At 43.7% G+C, this 25,776-nt stretch overlaps 1 protein-coding gene across 1 annotated transcript; it reads left to right on the forward strand.

The window, feature by feature from the left end:
* The first annotated feature begins 818 nt into the window (after positions 1-818).
* On the forward strand, positions 819-25,545 carry PRPS1 (phosphoribosyl pyrophosphate synthetase 1). Its single transcript, XM_004590172.3, has 7 exons — positions 819-1,103; positions 13,168-13,351; positions 16,550-16,648; positions 17,964-18,088; positions 20,512-20,685; positions 22,867-23,026; positions 24,467-25,545. The coding sequence occupies exons 1-7, from the start codon at positions 982-984 to the stop codon at positions 24,557-24,559; spliced, it is 957 nt and encodes a 318-aa protein (XP_004590229.1). The 5' UTR covers positions 819-981; the 3' UTR covers positions 24,560-25,545.
* The last annotated feature ends 231 nt before the right edge of the window (positions 25,546-25,776 follow it).

Genomic DNA, 25,776 nt, shown 5'->3' on the forward strand with positions numbered 1-25,776 from the left:
TTTCCCTAGTAGTCTCTGGATTAGTTCAGGTGGCACCTCTTCAGTTATTTTTCTCCTGACAGTTGTCTTTTGGTCAAGATGGCAACGTGTAGTTACAAAAGAGGAATAAGTCAGTTGAATAAACTTGTGTCTCTGTGACGTAAAAATGTTTTAGGGTTGGGCTGAGTAGAGTGGATTATGCCTATGCTTGGGATTCCAGAATCCCATTTGTGAGTGCCACTGTGCGACCCTGATACTCTGCTTCTGTCCGACTTTTCACTAACTTGCCTCGGAAGCTATGTATGATGACCAAAATAACTGGGTCCCTGCTGCCCATGTGGGATGACGTTCCTGGCTCTTGGCTTTTGCCTGGAGCATTGTCGATTGTTGAGTCATTTGGGGAGTGAACCAGACGATGAAAAATTCTTTTTGCCTTTCAAGTAATTAGATGCATAAAAATAACGTGTTCTAATTCAGCGTCATCCTTCTAAGACAAAAGATCGTGTTCAGCAACATGCACAGGGGGCTACCGTATTGACTGTCTTTAAAGGAAACTAAATCAGAACCAGACTTTTCTTGTGCTAATGAAAGGAGTGGAGGAGAGGGGAGCAAGTGCAGCTGATAGCTCATTTGCCGGAAAGCAAATGCGTCAGCAGCATCCCTCCACACCTCTCCCTCCACCCGCAGTCAAAGGACTTCACACTCCACTGCAAGCCCGCCCGCCCGGTAAGCCATTCAGAGGGAAGCTGAGGGAGGCAAAGTGGCAATGCAGACTCCGCCCCTACCTCCCTCTCGTCTAACCAGGGCAGGCAGGGTGGGGATTTTCCTGTGGGCCCCTCCTCCCCGGCCCAGGGTAATTTAGAGCCGCGCGCCCGGCGGGAACATAAGATGGCGGAGTAGCAAGGCTAAGCAATTGCCATTGAGTCTCCTGGCTGGCTTCGCTGCGGGTCTCCGCAGCAGCAACGATCGCTGAGTGAAGAGTGCCGACGGTCTTTGTCCAGGATGCCGAATATCAAAATCTTCAGCGGCAGCTCCCACCAAGACTTATCCCAGAAAATTGCTGACCGCCTGGGCCTGGAACTAGGCAAGGTAGTAACGAAGAAATTCAGCAATCAGGAGACCTGGTAAGAGTGAAGTTGGGTCCCCGATCGTATTTCACCTGTCCGGCGGCGGGGTAGGGAGATGGGGCCGCCGTTTGAGCTCGGTTCGACTGGAGGAGAGAGGAAACGGACTGCTCTGTGGCCGGCGCGCCGCGCGGGCTTGTTTCCGTTATTTTACCCCTCGCGGGAGGATCCTGTTCATTCTCTCGGTGCGGTGGGGTGGAGCCAAGATGAGGCTTGAGGCAAAGACGCTGAGTAAGATGGCAAGGAATAGAACCCCCCAGTGCGGGAATACTGGCTTCCTAAAGCGATGGGAATAGACTGACGCTTAGCGTTGGCCGCACAGACACGTGGCTCTGTCGATTTCCTTGTGGAGCCATCCAGGCCGGCTGGCTTGCGTTCGCATAGGCACTTGGTCTAGATGCACCGGAGAACCGAACTTACCTCATTCTGAGTCCCGCTGGTCTTTTTCCTAGAGTGTTAAGAATTCGCTTTTTCCATTCCCAATCATTTCAGTCTGGGTTGTTGTTAAGGGAAATTGACGTTAGTCTGTTGACTGCCCTCAAATATTGTACTGCGGACTTCCTTACATTGCTAAGCGTTGGCTTTTCTTGCCTTTGGAATTCTTTATCAGATAACTAGAGCCACACTAAAACTAAATCTAATCAACCAGATGTGTGTCCGTAGTAGCCGCTGTCTCAAGAAACCCTAGCTCTGGAATCGGATCTTTGAGCTTTCTCCTTGCAGCAAGTTTCACATCTAATACAAAAGCTAAGCGTGTTTCTTAGTAGCAGTTTATTCTTGATCCATCTACTAACCCTACTGCTACCTTGAGTAACTTGGGAACAATTTTATAACCAAAGATTAAGATACTTAAGGACAGATGAAATGAAAGACCTGATTTTAGTTTTCATTGTCTTGCCAGTAGAACTTTCTCTCTTGCTTCCACGCACTACCTGCCTACCCCACCATCTTAGAGATCATTTGGTTACCTGATCATTTCAACTTCCTCGCCATTTAAAGTGAACTCCTGTGGTTCTAATACATGGGGTCTTGAAAAAGTTCAAGGAAATGGATATAGTTCTATGAACTAAAGATTTTTACACCAAAATAAGATTGTATTTTAATACCATTTACCAGGAACTTCTGGAAGCACCCACTTGTGTATTTTGTGCTTTGTCTGTAAAATCTTCTGTGAATGGGGCCGGTTTCAATTTTCCTGACTGCTCTTCACTGTTTTCTTTACATCGATTTCCCAGTGTAATTTCTTTTGGAGACCCCCTCCTATAGAAGTAATGGATAGCTCCTTCCTGGTTGATTGTGCCACTGGTTGTGATGCAAGTTGTAAGGCAAACACTGATGCCCTCTGTAACCAAGCAGTAGCTTGTGGCAGAGAGACCAGCTGCTGCTTTAGCTTTTGATGCATGAGTTTTCCTTAATACAAAACAGGGCCAAACACTGGCAATATAGCTTAAGAACAAGACTATTTCATTTAGAGGTTTTCTTCAGTCCCTGTTAGAAAAGTCTTTACTGAAAATATAAAATCTCTTGTTGATCTTTCACTCCTCTGCTTGATACAACACCCCACACCCTAGGCTGTGTTGGGGTAAGCGGAGGAGTTTTCTATTGCTTGATTTCAGTGAAGCCCAACATGGATAATTGCTGACTGGTTAGGCTTCTTTGCTTCTGACTTAATCATTAGCTTTTTGGTTCCTTAGAACCAAGATTTCTGCCTCAGAAATCTTCCTTAAACAGTTTTAAATATGTGTGTTATCTCTGGAGCTTCCCCTGCACTCCCCCACTCAAATTTGATCTTGCTACTCTGCAGAAACTAGAACTGCTCCTCCAGTAACTCCTGTTGGGATCTAAAAGTCATGGACAGGGACTAGTGCAGTGGCAAAGTAGGCTGAGCCTCTGTTTGCTGTGTGGGCATCCCATATGGGCACTAAATTATTTCAACTATTCCATTTCCAATCTAGATTGCTGATAATGTGACCAGCAGGGAAAGCAGCAAAAGATGGCTCAAGTCCTTAGGACCCTGTACCCATGTAGGAGACCTAGAAGAAGCTCCAGGCTTCTGACTTCTGACTGAACCAGTTCTGGCCACTGTGGCCATTTGGAAGTGAGACAGTAGATGGAACGTGTCTTTCTATGTCTTCTCTGTAGGTCTGTCTTTATAATAAAAAAAAAAGATAAAATAAAAGCATTTTTTAAAAGGTTACGGACAGGGCCCAGTGCGGTGGACCAGCAGCTAAAGTCCTCACCTTGAATATGCTGGGATCCCATATGGGTGCCGGTTCCAGTCCCGGCAGCTCCATTTCCCATCCAGCTCCCTGCTTGTGGCCTGGGAAAGCAGTCCAGAATGATCCAAAACCTTGGGACCCTGAACCGGCGTGGGAGACCTGGAAGAGGTTCCTGGCTCCTGGCTTCACACTGGCTCAGCTCCAGCCATTGCGGCCGCTAGGGGAGTGAATAATCAGATAGAAGATCTTCCTCTCTGTCTCTCCTCCTCTCTGTATATCTGACTTTCCAATAAAGATAAATAAATAAATCTTTTTTTAAAAAAGGTCATGGACAGAGAAACTCAGAGAGCTGTGGGTCATCTGATGTAGAATTGCAGCGCACATTCTGAAATGGAAAACAAAGAAATAAACAAACAAAAAACCAGCTTTGCTGTTTGCTACAGTTGAGCAGAAACTCAGGGCTTAATGCTGTCCTGCGCAGAGGAGCTGTCCTTCTGAAATCACAATCCTCCTTGTCTTGTCGCCTATGGAAAAGACATTTATACTTGAGTGTGCATTGTTATGTGTGTAGGTATGCACAGAGATAGAGATTTAAAAGGTGTTAGAATCAAAACCTGCATTTGAATTCTTAACCTTGCTTTACCTCAATTTTATCAGTCATGTAGGAAAAGGAGGGCTCCAAAAAATTTGTGGAAAATGCGTGCTATCAAAAATTGATTTCAAATTACTTTTCTAAAAAAGATTTATTTATTTTTATTGGAAAGTCAGATATACAGAGAGGAGGAGAGACAATGAAAAAGATCTTCTGTCTGATGATTCACTCCCCAAGTGGCCACAACGGGCCGATGCTATGCTGATCCAAAGCCAGGATCCAGGAACTTCTTCCAGGTCTCCCACACGGGTGCAGGGTCCCAAGGCTTTGGGCCGTCCTCAACTGCTTTCCCAGGCCACAAGCAGGGAGCTGGATGGGAAGTGGAGCTGCCGGGATTAGAACCGGCGCCCATATGGGATCCCGGGGCGTTCAAGGCGAGGACTTTAGCAGCAAGGCCACGCCACCGGGCCCTCAAATTACTTTTTAAACCAAAATATGCATGATTCAATTTTCCAGAAGCTTTTCGAAGTACTCTCCTATTTACCTACAGTTACTGAAAGGATTAAGTGACATGAGAGTAAAGTTCTTAGAACCTTGTGTAACACATTCTAAATTGCAACAATAAATTTTAGCAAGAAGGGGTGCTGAGATGTGTCATATACGAGACCAAAAAAGACATCCTAATTCTGCCATCCAAGAAAGACAGACAGGTATTGCATCCTCTGGTTTATACCTCAAATGGCCACAACAGGAAGGACTGGGGAAAGGCCACTCCAAAGCCAGGAGCTCCCATCAGGCTCATTCTTGTAGGTGGCAGAGAGCTAAACCCTTGAGCCCTCTGCTGCCTCCTGGGTGCCTAGCAGGAGGAATCCGGATCAGATGGCTAAAGGCAGGACTTCACCCCGGGCTGTCCCATGGAATGTGTACTCTCTTGCTGTGCTACAACACCCACCCTTTTACCTGGCCTTTAGGACTTGAATATACAAAACTTTTCTTAATCTGTTCTTTCCTTTATATTTATATGTATATATTTATATATATATTTAAGATTTATTGATTTTTATTGGAAAGTCAGATATACAGAGAGGAGGAGAGACAGAGAGGAAGGTATTCTGTCTGCTGATTCACTTTCCAAGCGGCCGCAATGGCTGGAGCTGAGCCAGTGTGAAGCCAGGAGCCAGGAGCTCTTCCAGGTCTCCCATGCTGGTTCAGGGTCCCTAGGCTTTGGGTCGTCCTTTACTGCTTTCCCAGGCCACAAGCAGGGAGCTGGATGGGAAGTGGAGCTGCCGGGATTGGAACCGGCACCCATTTGGGATCCCAGCATGTTCAAGGTGAGGACTTTAGCTGCTAGTCTACCGCACTGGGCCCCTAATCTGTTCTTTTCAATATTGGTTTAAAAATGCTTTTGTTTATTTGGTCATTCTCTCTTGGCTCAGAGGGGAAGACAAGCATTTGTTGCCTAGGGTTTTCTTAAAAATGTTCATCTTTGGTTAGTTTAATCCCATCTATTTTGTACTTGTCAACATCTCTGGTGTCTTGTTTTGGAGATTTTCTTGCTCTTTTTTTTTCTTTGTTTTTAAGAATATCATTGGCCTTTTGTAGTTTACTTTTTCCTTTTTTTGTATTTAAATTTCAGTGCTAATTGGATGTGTTTATGCCTGATGATGGAGAAGAAGGCAAAGTCAGGCTAGTTTTCTCGCCCATTGAATAGTCATAGCTGATCTTCCAGCATCTGCAAAACAACTGGGGGAATGGAGGGCCCAATGCCATTTGGAGAACATTCAGCTATCTCGAGGCAGAGAGCAAGGAATGTTACTCTCTAAATTGCTGAATTTGGTCTTTCTGCCTAATGGACTGTGTTATGTACAAATTTTAGGAGAAGACTTCTTTCCATCAATGATGGCTGTAGTTTGCCTATTGGTTTATTGGACTAAAGAGGAAACCGCAGTTGAGATTTTTAGACGATTCCTTAAATTGTTTGTTAACAAAACTGGATAAGAGTACTTCAAAAAATAATGAAAAAATTGAATAAAGAGATGTTCTTTTTGGTGCCCACTTGGAAATCTTCTGCAATTATCTCTCTGAATATGCTTTCTATCTATGTGCCATTTTCAAGGCCATCTTAAATTCAAGTTATGTGAATATTCCCCACACACTCTTTTTAAAGATTTATTTCTTTTTATTGGAAAGGCAGATCAGATTTACAGAGAAGGAGAAACAGAAAGACTTTCCATCTGCTGTTTCATTTCCAAAATGACCGCAATGCCCGGAGTTAAGCTGATCCGAAGCCAAGAGCCAAGAGTTTCTTCTGGGTCTCCCACATGGGTGCAGGGTCCCAAGGCTTTGGGACATCCTATGCTGCTTTCTCAGGCTACAAGCAGGGAGCTGGATGGGAAGTGGAGCATCTGGGACATGAACCAGAGCCCAGGTGGGATCCTGGCACTTGCAAGGCAAGGATTTAGCCACTGAGCCATCACACCGGCCACTATTTGCCCTTTTCATGCTCTTCCAGTTATACCATAAGTTTTCTTCATTCCTCTTCGTATTTTTTCTCCTCCTACTGTGTATTTTCCAACAGCTTGTCTTGAATTCTTCTGTTTAATATATTCTGCTATTACTGACTTTGTTACTTTTTAAATTTCACTCAGTGTGCTTTTCAGTTAAAGAATGTCTCCATGATTTTGTTTAATTACTTCCAATCTCTATCAAATCTGTTAGAATACTGAGTCATTTCTTTTTCTCCCCCTCTGAATTTCATTATGTTTCCTTAAAACAAAATCTTCATCTGAACATTTGGAAATTGCACTTCTCAGCTGATTTTCTAGCTTCTTTTTGCTCTTTAGGTGAGATCATGGTGTCTCAGACATTCTTAATGCTTGTTGGTGTAGGTTGTCATCTATGTGTTGGAAGGACTCATTAAGCATGCTGGCTTTTTTGCAGCTAGCCTTCTAGAAATTCTGAGCAGTCTGTTTTCTCTGGGCCTGCAGACACTTCTGCCATTTATCTTAGCATGAGATAGCATCCTAAGATGAGGTTTCCCTAATGTCCACCACTAATATCTTTTTTTTAGAGATTTATTCATTTTTATTGGAAAGTCAGATATACAGAGAGGAGGCGAGACAGAGAGGAAGATCTTGCATCCAATGATTCACTCCCCAAGTGAGCCGCAACGGCCGGTGCTGCGCCGATCCAAAGCCGGGAACCTGGAACCTCTTCCAGGTCTCCCATGTGGTGCAGGGTCCCAAGGCTTTGGGCCGTCCTCGACTGCTTTCCCAGGCCACAAGCAGGGAGCTGGATGGGAAGTGGAGCTGCCGGGATTAGAACCGGCGCCCATATGGGATCCCGGGGCGTTCAAGGCAAGGACTTTAGCCGCTAGGCCACACCGCCGGGCCCCACCACTAATATCTTTTTACTGAATCAGGATCCTATGATATTCCTCAAATTTCGCTAGACTTCAGAGTCTTCTGCCCGAGACTGGGACAAGTCCAGGGACTAACCATCAACCCCCCGCCCCCATGCTCGCTCCCTTTGGGCTACCAAGAACTTTTACTCGGATCATTCTGGTTTTGTGAGTTACAAGTATATCATAATCTCTCTCTGGAAAAAATGGGAATTTTCTTTGCAGGGAAATTCCTGTGCTCCCGAGTGATAAATAATCACCGAGAACACTGTCTTCAGAAAGAACTCCTTGGCATTGTCACATTTGACATTACCAAGAGCTTAAGTTGGTTTTAAGGCTGAGGTTGGTGGTAATAAAATGTCTTCAGAAGGGAAGATGTTAAGATTTATTTAGGGCCTGACGCAATGGCTCAGTAGCTAAATCCTCACCTTGCATGTGCTGGGATCCCATATATGTGCCAGTTCATGTCCCAGTTGCTCTACTTCCCACACAGCTCCTTGATTTTGGCCTGGGAAAGCAGTGGAGGATGGCCCAAAGCTATGGGAGCCTGTACCCACAGGGGAGACCTGAAAGAATCTCCTGGCTCCTGACTTCAGATCAGCTCTGCTCTGGCCATTGTGGCCACTTATGGAGCGTGAGCTAGCAGGATTATTTTTCCATCTCTCCTTATCTCTGTAAGTCTGCTTTTCCAATTTAAAAAATAGTTTATAAAAAGATACTAGCTACACACCAGCATCCAAAAACATTATTTTTAATTGAAAGGCAGATTTACAGAGAGGAAGGAAAGGTCTTCCAACTGCTGGTTCACTTCCCAAATGGATGCAACAGTCCGAGCTGAACTGAGCCATTCTGAAGCCAGGAGCCAGGAGCTTTTTCCAGGTCTTCCATGTAGATGCAGAGTCCCAAGGCTTTGAGCCAACCTGCACTGCTTTTTCAGGCCATAAGCAGGGGAGATGGATGGGAAGCATAACAGCCAGGACACATTCCCATATGAAATTCTGGCACTTGGAGGTGGAGTATTAGCAGGTTGAGCCATTGTGCTAGCCCTGAGAAGATGCTTTTCCCTCTACTTTTTGAAACTGAAGGTCAGGCAAAGTTCATCTAGAAGCTGAATCAAGTCAAGTAGAAGTTAGAACAGAAAAGAGGACAGTGGTAAGCATTTGGCCTAGTGGCTAAGATATTATTTGAGATATCTTCATCTTAAATCAGAAGTGTTTGGGTATGATGCCTGTCTTCACTCCCCAATTCCAGCTTCCTGCTGAGGCACATCCCATGAAACAGTAGATGGCTCAAGAGCTTGGGGCCCTGCCACCTTCATGGGTGACTCATATGGAGTTCCTGGCTCAAGCCTTTCACCTGGCCCAACTTCAGCTTTTTGTGGGCATCTGAACAGTGGACTAGCAGAGGAGAACTTTCTTTTTATCTCCACCAATCTCAATGAAAGGTTTCTTTTTAAAAAGTAGACCTATGTGAGTTCAGCAAAGTGGCAGTTCACAGACTTGATCTGTCAAGAACTTTTTAAAAAGAAGCCCCCCCCCCTTATTTCTTTAATTGGAAAGGTAGATTCACAGAGAGACACAGAATTATCTTCTGTCCACTGGTTCACTCCCCAAGTGGCCACAACAGCTGATCTGAAGCCAGGATCCAGCAGTTTCCTTTGGGTCTGCCACGTGGATGTAGGGTCCCAAGGCTTTAGGGCCTCCTCTGATGCTTTCCCAGACCACAAGCAGAGAGCTGGATGGGAAGTAGAACATCCAGGACACCAAGTGGAGCCCATCTGGGATGTTGGTGCTTGCAGGTAGAGGATTAGCCTGTTGAGCCACTGCCTTCCTATTTATTTATTTATTTATCTATTATTTATTATTTAAAAGGCAATTACAGGGAGAAGGAGAGACAGACAATCAATATGCTCGTTTACTGCTCAAATGGCTATATTGACCAGGGCTGGGCCAGGCTGAAGCCAGGAGCCTAAAGTGTCTTCTAGGTTTCCCATGTGAGTGCAGGGGCCCAAGTACTTGGGCAAGTTTCCAATGCTGTCCCAGGTGTATTAGCAAGGGGCTAGTTCAGATGTAGCAGCTGGGTCTTGAACCAGTGCCTATATAGGATATTGGCATTGCAGGCTGAGGCTTATCCTAATAGGCCATAATGCCAGCCCCAAGACCTTGAAAAAAACATGTGGTTCCCCCATGCCTCTAGTGTGGAACCAAAAGTCAGTTATTCAAAAGAAGAGAAGTCAGTTTTCTGAATTTTCTCAGTAGCAGGCCTAGAGCGATGTTATGTTCTCTAAAGTGAATAAATGCAAGAGGTGGCCTAATCCTAAACATATTCATTCGTTCTTAAATGTATCCATCCTTTCATTCTATTTTTATAAAATATTTTTCAAAAAATGTTAATTTACTTGAAAGGCAGAGAAAAAGAGGGATTTCCATCTGATGGTTCACTTCCCAAATGCCATAATAAATAGGGTTAGACCAGATTGAAACCAAGAATCAGGAATTTCATCTCGGATCTCCTGCATGGGTAGTAAAAGGCCTGAGGACTTGGCATCATCTCCTGCCTTGCAGGAGTGTGCATTAGCAGGAAGCTGAACTGGAAGCAGAGTGGCTAAGAGTTAAACTTGCACTCTGAAAAGGATGAAGTATCTGAAGTGCTTAGTCCCTTATCCTACAACACCAACAGTGCTGGCCTTTATCTATACATATGTCTACCTACATCTGGATCTATTTAGATTAGTCTATACATACAGATATATGTAGTCTGCCTAGATTTATCTAGATCTAAAAATATATAGATAAATCCATATCTATATGTATATATAAATAAAAGACAAATTGATTGTAAATGTTCTGAAAGGAATAAGCAGAATGAAAAATCTGGATGGGGCAATTGATTTAGTTTTTTATCACAGAGCATTTCAGACATACAGAATTAGAGAAAGTCCTACAGTGACCCCTCCTACTCACCTACTTTGGTAGTTATCAATTTAATAACTAATGGCTTATAATTAATGGCTAATTTTGTTTCACTTATGTCCCCTTCTCTCACATACATAAATGCACACAATTGAATTATTTTGAAACAAGCACTAATTACCTATGAATATATATATGTATGTGATATATATATATATACACACATCAGTAACCACAATACCATTATTGTAGCTTAAAAATTAATAATGATCCATCAACAGCAAATAACTAGCCATATTTTCAAATTTTTCCTCTCTGATACATGTGGCTCAGTTTGATTTGAGTCATCAAGAAAGAGCCCATACAGTTCAGTTGGCTGACCCATTAAGTGACTTTTAATTTTATAGATCCTCTGGAAAGTCATCGTTGAGGATACAGGGAAGGTGGTTTCACTGAAGCTGTGAATGGGGGTGGGTAGGTTGTAGGGAGAGCATTCCAGGCAGTAGGCAGCGTGCAGAGGCTGTGAAGTGGGAAAGGGAGACAGGGAGAGTGTGGCCTTCATGCGATGCATACGAAGCTAGGGAGAAAATCTTTCTTGATGAGTTATTTCTCACATTGACTATTAAAATGAGAATTCTCCAGATTCTGTCCCAGGGTTACATTCCTTTACAGACAGTATTATGGCTGGCCTAGGTTCTCTGGACTAATCACAGAAGTCACTTTGTTTTTATTGATACTTTTTTGAGCTCAGCTTTTCCTGAGGGCTGAGGTCATGGTTTACTCAAGTATATCTGAGGTATAATAATCCACTTTTTGTCAAAATTGCATTTTGAGATAATTGTAGATTTGCCTACAATTGTAAGAAATAATACAGAGATCCAGTGTACCTATTATCCAGTTTCCACTGAGTTTCTAACCATAGTTTTTTCCAAACTGCAGTTTTCCTGCAAAACTATAGTGTGATGTAGTAATCAGCATAGTGACATAGGTGTAGTCAAGATAAAAGGTCCTTCACTAAAGCAGTGTCTTTCTTGTTATCCTGTTGTAACCCCACATCTGCCTTTTCTTCTATGCCTCTATTTTTCCATCCCATTCCTTTTGTCTGGTTTTTGTGTCTAAGTGACATTGGCTTCATTAAATCAGTTGGACAGTTCTATATTTCCTACAAAACACTATATAGAATTGATAAAGATTTTAAAAAGAAAAATATGTAGGAGAAGAGAAGATTTGGATGTGTGCTGGAGGCCAGCTCCAGCCAAGTTTGGAGCTTGAGAAGGGTGTATGGAGTTGGCGTAAGGAGAAAAAGAAAAAAAATGGACCACTACAATTTCATGATCATAATGGATCATGCAAGAAAGCTGTCCCCTTTATTTATACGGAAGCTTTCACAAACTCTCCCACAGACTTTTTACGGTATAGTCAAGTTGATGTTTCAAAAGATATTTCTGCCAATTGTTTCACCTTAAAGCAGGATGTTATCCATTCTGACCCTGTGGTCAGGAATTTCTCAATAGATGGCACATATCAATCAATAACATTCCTACTACAATCTTCATTCCACAACTTAACCTTAAAGGGGGAAATTCGTCACAGAAAGAAAAACCTAAAGATCAAGAAAAAACCCTAAACATAGATTCCCACTACACCCATGGGCTAAACAACCCTAGATTAATCTAAAAGCATGTTCTACCTCCAGCTCTTCCAGCCTCATGGTCAATGGGGGCAGCCAAAACATCATGAATTATTAGACGTTATTATTACTAGACGTTATTAGCAACATCAACTCCCAAACTCACATTGTTTGTAAAAACCAACTTGCAGGGGCAAACAACAATGCCTCAACAGATTACAGAATTCTCAGCAGAGTGGTTGGGTGTCCATGCGAAGAGGGGTGAAACTGCCTTGAGGTGGTTGGACAGACATCCTCCAGGCCTTGCCTTGCAGCAGGAAGCACCTCAAGGCCTTGCCAGCAGGGAAGTTCTCTTCACACCTTTGTGTCATCCACACCCACTGCACGGACCCCAGCAGATGTGGATAAAACATTGGAGTGCCTGGGTTTGGTGCTGGGCTCCAGTTTTCCAATTCTAGCCTCTTACTGATGCAGAACCTCGGACAATGGTTGAAGTAGTTAATTCCCTAGCATCAGCATCTCAGGAGGACTAGATGGGGTTCTAAGCTCCTCACTTTGGAGTGACACAGTCCTGGATGTTGTGGGGATTTGGTGAGTGAACCAACCAATGGGAAATCTCTTTGTCTCTAGGTCTTACATATAGTAATACATACATCGGTACACATGTGCATGCATAAAGCATATTTTTATTACATGTATATATGCACATGTATGTTTTTCCTATTTATTTTTATTGAAAAGGCAAATCAGATTTATGGACAGAAGTAGGAAGAGAGAAAGATCTTTAACCCACTGGTTCACTCCCCAAATGGCCGCAACAGTCCACACTGAACTGAGCCAATCAGAAGCCAGGATCCAGTATGCTAGAGATGGTACTGTTATAAACAGAAAACATCATTATAGAATAGTGGTGATTCATGCTTTATTATAGCTACTTTTGTTAGGTATGGATTATGGATAGTGTGTCACATTTACATTCACATTGGGCATATCTGTATGATGATGTACACTGCTTAGTGATATTGCAGTGCACTTATTTGTAAGCACTTCACACTAATAGTATCAAATCATCTTCGCATCATGTTATATGTAGATGGTAATGTGTTGTATAAGGCACTGAAGTGAAAGTGAAACATGAACGTGCTTCTAGTATAGGGGCTCCTTCCAGAGGATTTTCTGAAGTCTGAGGGGATCAGTAATTGTAGATCACTTACTGCTTATGAGTAGAGAAGCCATGCTTCTCAGAACTTACTGTTTATAGAAGCCTAGCACTTAAAATCTTTTCTTAATGTTGTCCTTTGTCCATCGCAGCGTGGAGATAGGCGAAAGTGTCCGTGGAGAGGATGTTTACATTGTGCAGAGTGGTTGCGGTGAAATCAATGACAATCTGATGGAGCTTCTGATCATGATCCACGCCTGCAAGACTGCCTCGGCCAGTCGGGTGACCGCAGTCATCCCATGCTTCCCTTACGCACGGCAGGATAAGAAGGATAAGGTAGTAGAGGAATCTTTTAAGATGTATTGGTTATTTGAAAGGCAATTAGAGAGAGAGGAAAGAGATCTTCCATCTACTGGTTCACTTGCAAATTGGCATAGTAGCCAGAGGTTGAACTAGGACAAAGCCAGGAGCCAGGAACTCCACCTCGGTCTCCCACATGGGTGACAGGAGTCCAAGTGCTTGGCACATCTTCTGCTACTTTCTCAGATGCATTAGCAGGGAGCTGAACTGTTGCTCATATGGGATACTGGTATCCCAGATGGCTGTTTAACTCACTGCCACAACCCCAGTCACAGAATCTTATTATCTTTTTGTGTTTTGTTTTGATTTATTTTGATTGGAAAAGCAGATTTGCAGAGAGAAGAAGGGACAGATCTTCCACGTGCTGGTTCACAACCCAAGTGGCTGCAACAGCCAACAGATTGGCAGCAACAGATTGGCTGAGCCAATGTGAAGACAGGAGCCAGGACCTTCTTCCAGGTCTCCCATATGGGTGCAGGGTCCCAGGGTTTTGACGAATACTCTGCTGCTTTCTCAGGCCACAAGCAGGGAGCTGGATGGGAATTGGAGCAGCCAGGATATGAACCGGTGCACACATGGGATTACAATGCAAGCAAGGCCAGGGTTTAGCCACTAGGCTATTGCACCCCGCCCCCCTTTTTTTAAGCAGGGAATGCAGAAACAATTGCCTGAAGTCCCCCCACCTCCCTTAAAATCCTTATCTATCAAGTACATATCTGTAGGGTATTTTAAAATAATGCTTTCTTAGGTATTATCTTATCTTCAAATTGGTAGATATTATAGGTTTATATTAAAGTAACACTGTAGTAGTTTGTTATTCAAGTCACACATACATAATTTTAATTTAATTCACTGGCATTTTGTGGTGGGGGGGTGGTAAGATTTATTTGGAAGACAGAGAAAAAGATATTCTAGTTGCTGCTCCATTGCTCAAATGCCCAAAAAAAACCAGGGTTGAACCAACTGAAGCCAGGAGCCAGGAACTCCATCCCGATCCTGCCTGTAGATTAAGGGGGACAACAATTTTGGCCATCTTGGGCTGTTTTTCCACATATATTCTATATGCTACTTTATTCCTCAAATACCTGCAAAATCCAGGCCAGACCTGGTCAAAGCCAAAAGCTCAGAACTCCGTCTGGGTCTCCCAGTCGAGGCTGCCTCCTAGGATGTGCACTGATAGGAATCAGGGTAGAGATCTGCCTGGCTGGGCTTAAACCTAGGAGCTGTGATTTGGGATGCAGATTTGCAAGTTGCAATTTAAGCTGCTGTGCCCAATGCCTACCCCTGAAATGTATTTTTAGACTCTGGTATGTTAGCAATAGTGTGCAGGTTTGAGAATATGGGTTCAATGAGATATTTTTTAAAGAATATAGTTACTTGGGGCCCGGCAGCGTGGCCTAGCGGCTAAAGTCCTCGCTTTGAACGCCCCGGGATCCCATATGGGCCCCGGTTCTAATCCCGGCAGCTCCACTTCCCATCCAGCTCCCGGCTTGTGGCCTGGGAAAGCAGTTGAGGACAGCCCAAAGCCTTGGGTTCCTGCACCCGTGTGGGAGACCTGGAAGAGGTTCCAGGTTCCTGGCTCTGGATGGGCGCAGCACCAGCCGTTGCGGCTCACTTGGAGAGTGAATCATCGGACGGAAGACCTTCCTCTCTGTCTCTCCTCCTCTCTGTATATCCGCCTTTCCAATAAAAATAAATAAATCTTTAAAAAATATATATATATATAGTTACTTGAAAGGCAGAGTGACAGAGAAATTCAGAGAGACAAAGGGTCTTCCATGTAACGGTTCACTCCCCAATAGCTGTGTTAGTCAGGGCCAAGCTGAAGAAAACTATTAAACAAAACAAAACAACAAAAAATTTGAAGTCTGCCTAATTTGAATAAGCTTTGAAAGCACTTGAGCAGACTGAAAATGCGTTGTTTTGTTTATTTAAGTGCATTGAGATGGTAATGTTCATTTCTTTTTTGTTCTAGTTTTTTTTTAATAAAAAAAGATTTTATATATTCATTTGAAAGGCAGAGCAGGGCCCGGTGGCGTGGCCTAGCGGCTAAAGTCCTCACCTTGAAAGCCCCGGGATCCCATATGGGGGCCGGTTCTAATCCCGGCAGCTCCACTTCCCATCCAGCTCCCTGCTTGTGGCCTGGGAAAGCAGTTGAGGACGGCCCAATGCCTTGGGACACTGCACCCGCGTGGGAGACCCGGAAGAGGTTCCAGGTTCCCGGCTTCGGATCGGCGCGCATCGGCCCGTTGCGGCTCACTTGGGGAGTGAAACATCGGATGGAAGATCTTCCTCTCTGTCTCTCCTCCTCTGTGTATATCTGGCTGTAATAAAATGAATAAATCTTTAAAAAAAAAAAAAAAAGATTTTATATATTCATTTGAAAGGCAGAGCAGGGCCCGGCGGCGTGGCCTAGCGGCTAAAGTCCTCGCCTTGAACGCGCCAGGATCCCATATTGGCGCCGGTTCTAGTCCCGGCAGCTCCATTTCCCCATCCAGCTCCCTGCTTGTGGCCTGGGAAAGCAGTCGAGGACGGCCCAAATCTTTGGGACCCTGCACACTTATGGGAGACCCGGAAGAGGTTCCAGGTTCCCGGCATCAGATTGACGCGCACCGGCCCATTGCGGCTCACTTGGGGAGTGAATCATCGGACGGAAGATCTTCCTCTCTGTCTCTCCTCCTCTGTGTATATCTGGCTGTAATAAAATAAATAAAATCTTTAAAAAAAAAAAAAAGAAAGAAAAAGAAAGGCAGAGCAGAGGTAGAAGGAGAAAGACACATTTTCCCATCTGCTGGCTCTCATTTCCCAAGTGGCTGCTATAGCTGGGACTTGACCAATCTGAAGCCAGGAGCCAGGCGCTTCTTCCAGGCCTCCCCAACTGAGTGCAGGGGCCTAAATACATGGGCCGCATTTCACTGCTTTTCCAGGCACGTTAATGTGGAGCTGGGTTAGAAATGGAGCAGCCAGGATTTAGAGCAGTGCCCATTTAGGGTGCTGGCATTGCAGCTGGAGATTTAACTCATGATGCAGTAACAGTACTATTTTAGATTATGATCTATTTAAAACCAGTGGTCATATCTGCTCTTCATAGTAATAAGTACATACTAAGTGTTTCTTAAGCAAATAAATTGATTTTAGGATTTCCGGTTTTCTTTCATTTCCTTCCCTCTCTAGAGCCGGGCTCCCATCTCAGCCAAGCTTGTTGCAAACATGCTGTCCGTGGCAGGTACTGATCACATCATCACCATGGATCTACATGCTTCTCAAATTCAGGTATCGGTGGAAGCTAGGTGCTGGGGGTTGCAGTAGTCGGGGGAGAGGACTGACAGTTCTGAAGACTGCAGAGAAGGCAACAACTTCCCAAGTGCAGCCCCAGAAACTAGATACTCAACAACATTTTAAATGTGTTCTCCTTAAGCACATTTTGTGATCGTAGCTATTTGGGGTGATGAGAGGGAGGCAGTCTTGCACTACAGGATAAGCATAAGCTTGGGATCAGACCTAGCCATAATATTGGCGCTTACACTAAAGACTTGGACAGGTATGTCTCTGAACATTGTTTTCATTATTGTGAATACAAAGTGACATTAAATTCATAGTATAATACTTGGTACTCTAATGGTGAGTTCTCAGGACTAGGAAGCTGTTATTTTTCCTTTTAAATATCCAAAGTCTTAAGTTGAGAGCCACAAACTCATAGTAAGAGGAATGAAACACAACCTTTATTTTGTACACTTAAAAGAGATCTTCTTGGCATCATTGTCAGATTTGTGGCAATCCAGTGATTACATAGAACAGGAGATTGTACACATTTAGTGGAATAAGAACACATTTTTAAACTTAAAAAATTATTTAAGGCAGAGTTACAAAGAGGACAGAGATGTTCAGTCCACTGGGTTCACTCCCCAGATGACTGAAATGGCCAGAGCTAAGCCCATCTGAAGCTAGGAACCAGTAGCTTCTTCTAAGACTCCCACATGGGTGCAGGGATCCAAGAGGTTGAGCCATCTCCCGCTGCCTTCCCAGACCATAGGCAGTGAGCTGGATGAGAAGTAACGTGGCCGGGACATAACCTGGCACCCATCTGGGATGCCGGTGCTGCAGCTGGAGGCTTAGCATATTATACCACTGCACCAGCCCACATATTATCCAGAATTATAACAGACATTCTTTTAGCTGTTCTTTGTGATCATTTATTATGAATCACTTTCACTAAGTTTATATATATATATATCATTGGCACCTCTGGTTTGACAGTTAAACAACATTCAGAGGCATGGAGCACTGTTTATTAACCTACGAGTCTGCAGGTTAGTTGGACAAGCCAGATAGACACTGGCTGAATTCGGTAGATCTTCACCACGGTTTGCTCAATGCTCCTATGATGAGTTGTGGGTTGGTGTTGCTGATCTTGACTGGCATCTCTCAGCTGAGATTTCAAAGTGTTGTTTTCATAGTCTATGTCCTGGGCATGCCTTCCTGCTTGTTTCACAATGTAATCTTCTTGGGTCATGTTGCTCCCGTGTTAGGATGTACAAACAGAATAGGAAGGGACATGAAGCAGGACTGATGGAGCTTCCTCCTGCAGGGCTTCTTTGATATCCCAGTCGACAATTTGTACGCTGAGCCAGCTGTCCTGAAGTGGATCAAGGAGAACATCTCTGACTGGAGGAACTGCACCATTGTCTCCCCTGATGCTGGTGGAGCTAAGAGGTAGGGCGGGTGTGAGCACTTTTCCCAATACATTGGACAAGAAGTCTTTTAGACAGTTGGGTGTGATGGTCAGCTTTCCATAATTATGGCAAACAACCCGAATCAGTTAGCTTGAAAACAGCATGTTTAGCTACAGTTTTGGAAGTTCAAAGTCCAAACGACATAGTATAGATTTTGGCTTTGATGAGGAGTCTATGACAAACCACATGGTGGGAACATGCCCACTGGCAGGCAGGCTCACCAGATGAGCCAGGAAGTGGGGAGGGATGGAGCGAAACTCGACACTTCAAACAACCCTTTTGTGAGAACTACCTCCCAGGACAAGTCTCCTCCAGGGACCTACAGATCTCCCATGAGGTTCCATGTCCTAAATGTTCCATCTTCTCTTAGCTGTGCCACTCTGAGGATCAAGCCTTTTGGGGCAACATTCTAGTTGTAAGCCATTGTGGTTATTGTGAGAAAGTAATGTTTTGTTTTTATCTGACTGGCAGTTTTTCAGTACTTCAGAATGGGTATATTAGGAGCTGGATATGGATTGGATGTCACTTTACTTATTCCTCTTGCACTGTCTCTAGTCACTTCTTGGAAGACAATTCCAAAAAGGGGCCCCAAATAAGCATGGTGTCGTGAACTTAACCGTCAGTAAGATTACTAACTTCACTAGCAATGGTTCTAAACCCATTAGGAAGAATAGAAAATTCGGTGTTCTAATGAATGACAGCTGCTATTACATCACATTAGGTTTATAGACCTCTTACAGTGCTGATGGTTACACGTTTTAATCCTTGTTAAGCAAGAAGCAAAATCCTGAAGTACAGGATCTTTATTAAAATGCCAAGAATTTAAACAAACTCTTTACCAAGGACTTCCATTTACACTACAACTCCCATGGTGCAGACTCCAAGCCCCATGATGTTGTTAGTGGATTGCTGACAGTAATACATTCAGCAGTATGATACTTGTTCTTCTGGTTGTGAAACTAGAATGAAGAACTAGAAAACACGGGTTAGGAAAAGCTAATTCACAGCTTAGTTTTGACTTAAACGACTTCTTTTATTTCAGTAACTCGGCCGAACTGATAAGCTGTGAGCACGCCAGCTGTTTGGCTTGGTGAGCAGCACTAGAAACAGCCTGAAAAACAGGTCCCTACTGGAAGTTGTCCAGCTTGCCTTCATTTGATCTGACCATTATTTATATATTGTCATGTTCACAGTTAGGATTTTCTTGACAAAACTGGATCCAAGAAAACTGCCTTCGATAGATAATTGCCACCTAATGATTTTTTTTTCATTATACTTATCTTGCAGTGGTGACATGTTTGCCAAATGAGTCACTGTCATTTCTGACTTGGCAAGGTTTGGGGGAACAGCTGTGATTTATGTGGTAGTAATTCTCCACTCAAGGGATTGGGGGGCTATTTTCCTAGTTCTTTTTATGCTTTGTTGACTCTGAGTTTGCTGACCATTTGGATGATTTGAGACTTTTTTGGGGGGCAGGGGGACCATAATCTTCCTTGGATGAGTAACCCTTGCAAACAGATTGGTTACTATAATGTTATGAGCCTAAGCAGAGAGTAAGTAAGAATAGAACCTGTGGTTCATTTCAATCAAGTTACAAATGTCTCCTAGGTTGTGGTTCAGAATTTATTACGGTCACGTATTTTCCCTATTCAGAATAAAACCTGGAATGCGTGGCCACAAGGGAACTAAGATGTAATACCATGGTTGGATTGCTGCTGTATTTCAAATCCAGATTTAGGTGGCTTCTTCAGCCACAGTGCAGCCTAGAGGTTGCATATTCACCAGGGCATCCCACTGTCATTTAAGCTGCAAGCATTTATGCTTCACTGTTAGGTGGCACATGGTCATCACTTCCCAGCCACATTTGTCTTGAATAAGAAAAAAAAAAGTTGTATTTTGACTTGGAGATACTTTGGTTTAGTTAATTGTTAAAAACGTTTCTAAAAGTTGTGGAAGGAACTCCCCTGTGGTGCCCAAGTCACCAGCTGTTGGTGGGGATTTTACCACCAACACTAGGGGGCACTATGGCCATGGGAATTGAAACATACTGGCTATTATTTCCCTTTTGCTACACTTCACCATACCCAAGGTCATGAGTTGGCCTTCATGGGACTTTCTGCAATTCCAGTTTTTGCTGAACATATAGCAATTGTACTTCCTTTATAGGGTAGAGTGTGATAAGATATTATACAGCAGGTACTGAACAACTCAGAATAATGAACATTTCTGCCTCCTTATCATTGCTTTGCTGGGAGGCCTCCAGCTCCTCTCTTGCCGAGCCTTTGGAACATATTTAATAGGGTATTGTGAGCTACGGTCACCTGACTGTGCTGTGGAACACTAGAACACCTCTCTTTCATCTGCCCTGACATACATTGAAATGGGACACATCCTGTTTTACAGAGTGACCTCCATTGCGGACCGGTTGAATGTAGACTTTGCCTTGATTCACAAAGAGCGGAAGAAGGCCAATGAGGTGGATCGCATGGTGCTCGTGGGAGATGTGAAGGATCGGGTGGCCATCCTCGTAGATGACATGGCAGACACGTGTGGTACCATCTGCCATGCAGCCGACAAGTGAGTGCACAGTGATGGGACTGATGGCTAGAATGAAAGATGCATGGGTCACTGCTGCCTGGACGCTGTGAACTGGTCGGTTCTTTCTGAAGGAATCAGCAGCTTCATCACTCTTTGCTTACATTGTGATGTAAATTTGAGTTCTCTTTCTTTTGTTGAAATATCTATTACCTAGATTATATAACAAACATTTTGACTGTTTTTAGATTTATTTGAAAGGCAAAGCAAGAGACTTTCTTCAAGAACCATTGCCCTGATTGATTTTTAATTTTTTTTTTATTTGAAAGATGGATTTACAGAGAGAGGGAGATACAGAGAGATTTTCCATCTGCTGGTTCACTCATCACATGTTTACAATGGCCAGAGCTGAGTCAATCCAAAGCCAGGAGCCTGGAAATTCTTCCAAGTCTCCCACATGTGTGCAGGGACCTAAGGACTTGAGCCATTCTCTGTTGCTATCCCAGGCCACAAAGTAAGGAGCTGGATCATAAGTGGAGCAGCCAGGATATGAACTGGCACTGCTTTGGGATGCTGGCACCATAAACGGAGGCTTAGCCTACAATGTCACAGCATCAGTCCCAACCTTGTTTACTTCTGATAGCTTATTTTAACAAGTTATAGTAAAATTCCACAGATCTGAACAGACATAAATGCAGTACTTTAAAAAGTTCATGAACTTGGAATTCAAAGATAAGTGTTTTAATGCAAAAAATTTAAAAACACTATGCATATTTTTTGTACATTAAAATTCTTTTATGTTTAACTTTATTTTTTTTCCAAATTATTTTTCATGATAGAGTTCCTTAGCTTCAGGGATTTCCCCTTCCACCTCTCCTACCCTCTTATCCTCTACTGTTTTCCCCTATATTATAACAATAGTTATTGTATTTTTAAAGATTTATTATTTATTTTCATTGGAAAGGTAGATTTACAGAGAGAAGAGACAGAGAGATCTTCCATCTGCTGGTTCAATCCCCAAATGGCTTCAATGGTTGGAGCAGAGCTGATCTGAAGCCAGAAACTTCTTCCAGGAACTTCTTCCAGGTCTCGCACAGGGTGTAGCATCCCAAGGACTTGTGCTGTCCTCCACTGCTTTCCCAGGTCACAAGCAGAGAGCTGGATGGGAAGTGAAGCATGTGGTTCCGCAAGAGCCATCCTGCACCTCCATCCAGAATGACAAGAATCCTGCAGCCAGCATGGTGGCGCAGCACGCTAATTCTCAATCTGTGGGACTGGCATTCTATATGGGCAGCTGATTTGAGTCCTAGCTGCTTCATTTCCTATCCTGCTCCCTGCTAATGGACTGGCAAAGCCACAGAGTATGGCTTGGGTCCTTGGGCTCTGCGCCCACATGGGAGAACCGGAGGAAGCTCCTGGCTCCCAGGTTAACAGTGGGTCTGTTCCTGCTGTTACAGCTGTTTGGGGAATTGAACCAGCAGATGAAGCACCTCTCTGTCTCTCCTTCTCTGTTTAAAATCTGCCTTTCAAGTAAAAATAAATAAATCTTAAAAAAGAAGAAGAAGAAGAATGGCAGGAGCCCACGTACCTGAGCCATCACTCCCTGCCTCCCAGAAACATGAGCTTGAAGTTGGTTTGGAAGCACCAGGCAGCTAGGACTCATACCAGCACTTTAATATGGGGTGTAGGCACTCCAAGCAGTGACTTAACCTACTGTGTGCCCATGCCCACCGCATCATTGTTTCCTATAAAGGTTTTATCTTTAGATGTGTCTGGGCCTCATGCAGTACCTGGTACATAATAAATGTGAAAAGAAATCTGGGTTACTTGAATGGTCTCTGGCCTGGAAAAGTTTGCTCTTCCCGTATCATCAGACCACATATTCTGAAGCTGTGGCTTCCAAGACTGCATCATGGTAAGATCCGTAGCCAGATAACCAAAAACACTGGACAGTACTCTCCCCATGCATGGGTACAAGAAGAGCTCCTCTGTGCACACAGCAAGGTAGCACGAGGTATCTACAAGCCAAGAGATGAGACCTCAGAATGGAATGTACTTTGCACCTTATGTTTAGAATTCCAACTTCCAGAACTGAGAAATGCACCGTGTTTAAAGACACCTGGACTGTGATCATTTATGATGGCAGCCCACCCAGACTTATGCATTCTTCCTCCCTTACTCACATTCTCTTGTCAAGATTAATCTGAATCAACTCTTTTCTAGACTTCTCTTGGCTGGAGCTACCAGAGTTTATGCCATCTTAACGCATGGAATTTTTTCGGGGCCAGCCATTGCTCGCATCAATAACGCATGCTTTGAGGCGGTGGTCGTCACCAACACCATACCTCAGGAGGACAAGATGAAGCAGTGCTCCAAGATTCAGGTAAGCAGGAGATTGGCAGAGCAGACCTTCATGGAGCAGGGAAAAGGTGCTTGTATTCCATGGATTCAGTGTCTGAACTCTGAAGATTGCCATCTTTTGTTTTGGGGGAGCAGGTTAGTCTGTCATAGGATCTGTGATCTACAAATTAAAAAAAAAAAAGAAAACCTGTTTAAAAATGACAATTGCTAAACCTCATTATCTCCTAGCATGGCAGCTTCTCTATTAAACAGGCTTTCCAAGTGAGATTGACTCACTTCCCCATCTGCCCTAGGCATAATGTGAACATTTAGAAGGGTTGTATACTCCTTATGAGTTTAGTGTTTCTCAAAGTATTCCTAGATTTACAGTTCTTGTTCAAGTGTAGATTCTTTTGCTTCATCTAAGACATATTTAGATCCTGGACCCAATATTTTTAAAGTAAAATGCTTCCCTAGGCAGTTATTAGGAACTAAAGTCTGAATGGCTTTGCAGTAAAAGAATAAGGCCTTCCCTGTGTACAGTACACCATTAGCTTTCTTAAATTATAGTTCTGTATAGTTGAAGGATTGTTGTCATTTAGAAGGAGTTTTGGTTGAAGATTTATTTACGTATTTCCACCTGTCACTATAGTACTCGTGTGGCTACGATGGGCAGGGCTGGCCAGGCTGAAGCCAGGAGCTTAATCTGAGTCTCACACACAGGTACAGGGGCCCAAGCATTTGGGTCATCTTGCTGCTTTCCTGGACACAACAGCAGGAAACTAGATCAGAAGTGGAGCAGCCAAGACTCAAGTGGATGCCCACATGGGATGCCAGCATTGAAGGAGGTGACTTACCTCTCCATGTTCCAGTGCTGGCCCCTCAGGATTTTTTTTTCAACTTAAAACATTATTTCCACTCATTTTTAAAAGAATTATTTTATTTTGGAAGAACTTCAATGGAATTTAGAGAGAGAGAGAGATCTTCATCCACTGATTTACTCTCCAAATGGCTTCAATTGTGGGAGCTGGGCTGAGCTGATCCAGGTCTCCCATGTGAGTGTAGGGTCCCAAGGCTTTGGGCCGTCCTCCACTGCTTTCCCAGACCACAGGCAGGGAGCTGGATTGGGTGTGGAGAAGCTGGGACTCTATTTGGTTCCTCTGTGGGATGCTGACTGTACAAGTGGCTGCTTTACTTGTTATACCACAGTTCCAGGCCCCCTTTCCATTATTAAGGATTTCAAAATGCCAGCCTACCACCTTGTTGATGATCCTGAGTCAATTTTTTCTTCATTAGTATCTGTGCTGTTTTCCTAAGTGGTTATGTTAATAATGTTAGGAAGAGTAGGAGGCACCTGTAGGGAAACTACGTGGTGGGGGCCGTTCTAGGAAGCAGAGCTCTTGCTGGGCTCAGTGGTGTCTCTACGTCGGTCAGCCACCCTTACACAGACGGTACTGACCTGCAACCTTTCTTCCCTTTCTAGGTGATCGACATCTCCATGATCCTTGCAGAAGCTATCAGGAGAACTCACAATGGGGAATCTGTTTCCTACCTGTTCAGCCATGTCCCTTTATAATAGTACTTCTGAGGCTTTTTCAAAATAAAAGCAACCCTACCCCTTGTTTTTCCCTTGATGTTTGAAGACACATTTCAGCTGAAGACTCAGCTTGCTCCAGTGTAGTTTTCTACATCCTATGTCAGGTATATTAGAGCTTATCCTTAACATGAGGGAAAGATAGATTGAGAGATGACCTGCTGGGACTCCCCTCCTGCCTTTGTCTCATTCTGGCTCCCTCGATGGAATTTGTCTTGAGCCTTGCAGCTGTAAGTTCAGCTCAGCTGCTACAAGATTTCAGACTTGGGATTTTTGGATATGACTAGGGGATGCTCAGACTACTTTGCATGTGAATGTTTCGTGTGTGTGTGTGTGTGTGTGTGTGTGCTCAGAATAACTAGCAACAAAGCCAACTCCTGTGACAAGTTCTTCAAGCTCTGTGATAGATGATGAGTCTCGGGCAACTGCAAACCCAGGCCGGGTAGCAGAGCGGCCTCTAGGGAAGGAGCGGACAGTTCAGTTTGAGCAGCTATTCAGTAGGATCCGAAGCGGGGTGGGATAGTACAGTGCTACAGGTGCTGCTTGGGAGGAAGAAGCCTGACCCGTCACCATCTCGCTTGACTGTGTAGTTTCAATTCTCCTTTGTATGTGTTCATTTGGACTTGACCCTCAGCCATCTTTCCCTTTTCCCTGGCCCAACAAACTTTTGGGCCCAAGTGATCATTTCACCATGTCTGCTGGAAAGAAAACTTACCTCCTGCTTTGTAATTGTTAACATTCACATTAGACTGACCTGCCATAGCTTAATCTTCCTTAGCCTACTACCGCTGTGGCTGTAGGTTGTAGGTGATACTGTAGTGCCTTTGGATTAATTTAAGTATTTAATTTTTCGTCTTTCTTCTTTGGATCTGTTTGGCCTCTCAAATGCTCCAAGATGTCTGTTTAAGAGATGGATGTGATTATTGTCTTACATGGAAAAATTTAATAAAGTATCTGTATTTGTGTGACTTGGCGTCTATGTCATAAGTATCTATACTGATCTTTGTTAATGGTTTGATTCAAGTATCTTCCTAACCAATGACAATGCTTACTTTGTTTCCAAACTTTACGTTAAGCTAAGAGGAGATATCAGCAGCAGTTTTATTCCCTCTAAAAGTTCAAAGATGTCTAGGGTTTACTGAGAATGAGATCAACTGCAGTTCTTCTGATACATTATACATGGATCACAGGGAGAAGAA

This window comes from Ochotona princeps, chromosome X, assembly GCF_030435755.1.
Source record: "Ochotona princeps isolate mOchPri1 chromosome X, mOchPri1.hap1, whole genome shotgun sequence".
Lineage (NCBI taxonomy): Eukaryota > Metazoa > Chordata > Mammalia > Lagomorpha > Ochotonidae > Ochotona > Ochotona princeps.

Excerpts from the sequence above, each read along its gene's own strand:
- PRPS1 (XM_004590172.3), top strand. The coding sequence starts at position 982 with ATGCCGAATATCAAAATCTTCAGCGGCAGCTCCCACCAAGACTTATCC. Across the intron at positions 16,649-17,963 it reads TACATGCTTCTCAAATTCAG|GGCTTCTTTGATATCCCAGT; the intron begins GTATCGGTGGAA and ends TTCCTCCTGCAG. Across the intron at positions 20,686-22,866 it reads ATCTGCCATGCAGCCGACAA|ACTTCTCTTGGCTGGAGCTA; the intron begins GTGAGTGCACAG and ends ACTCTTTTCTAG.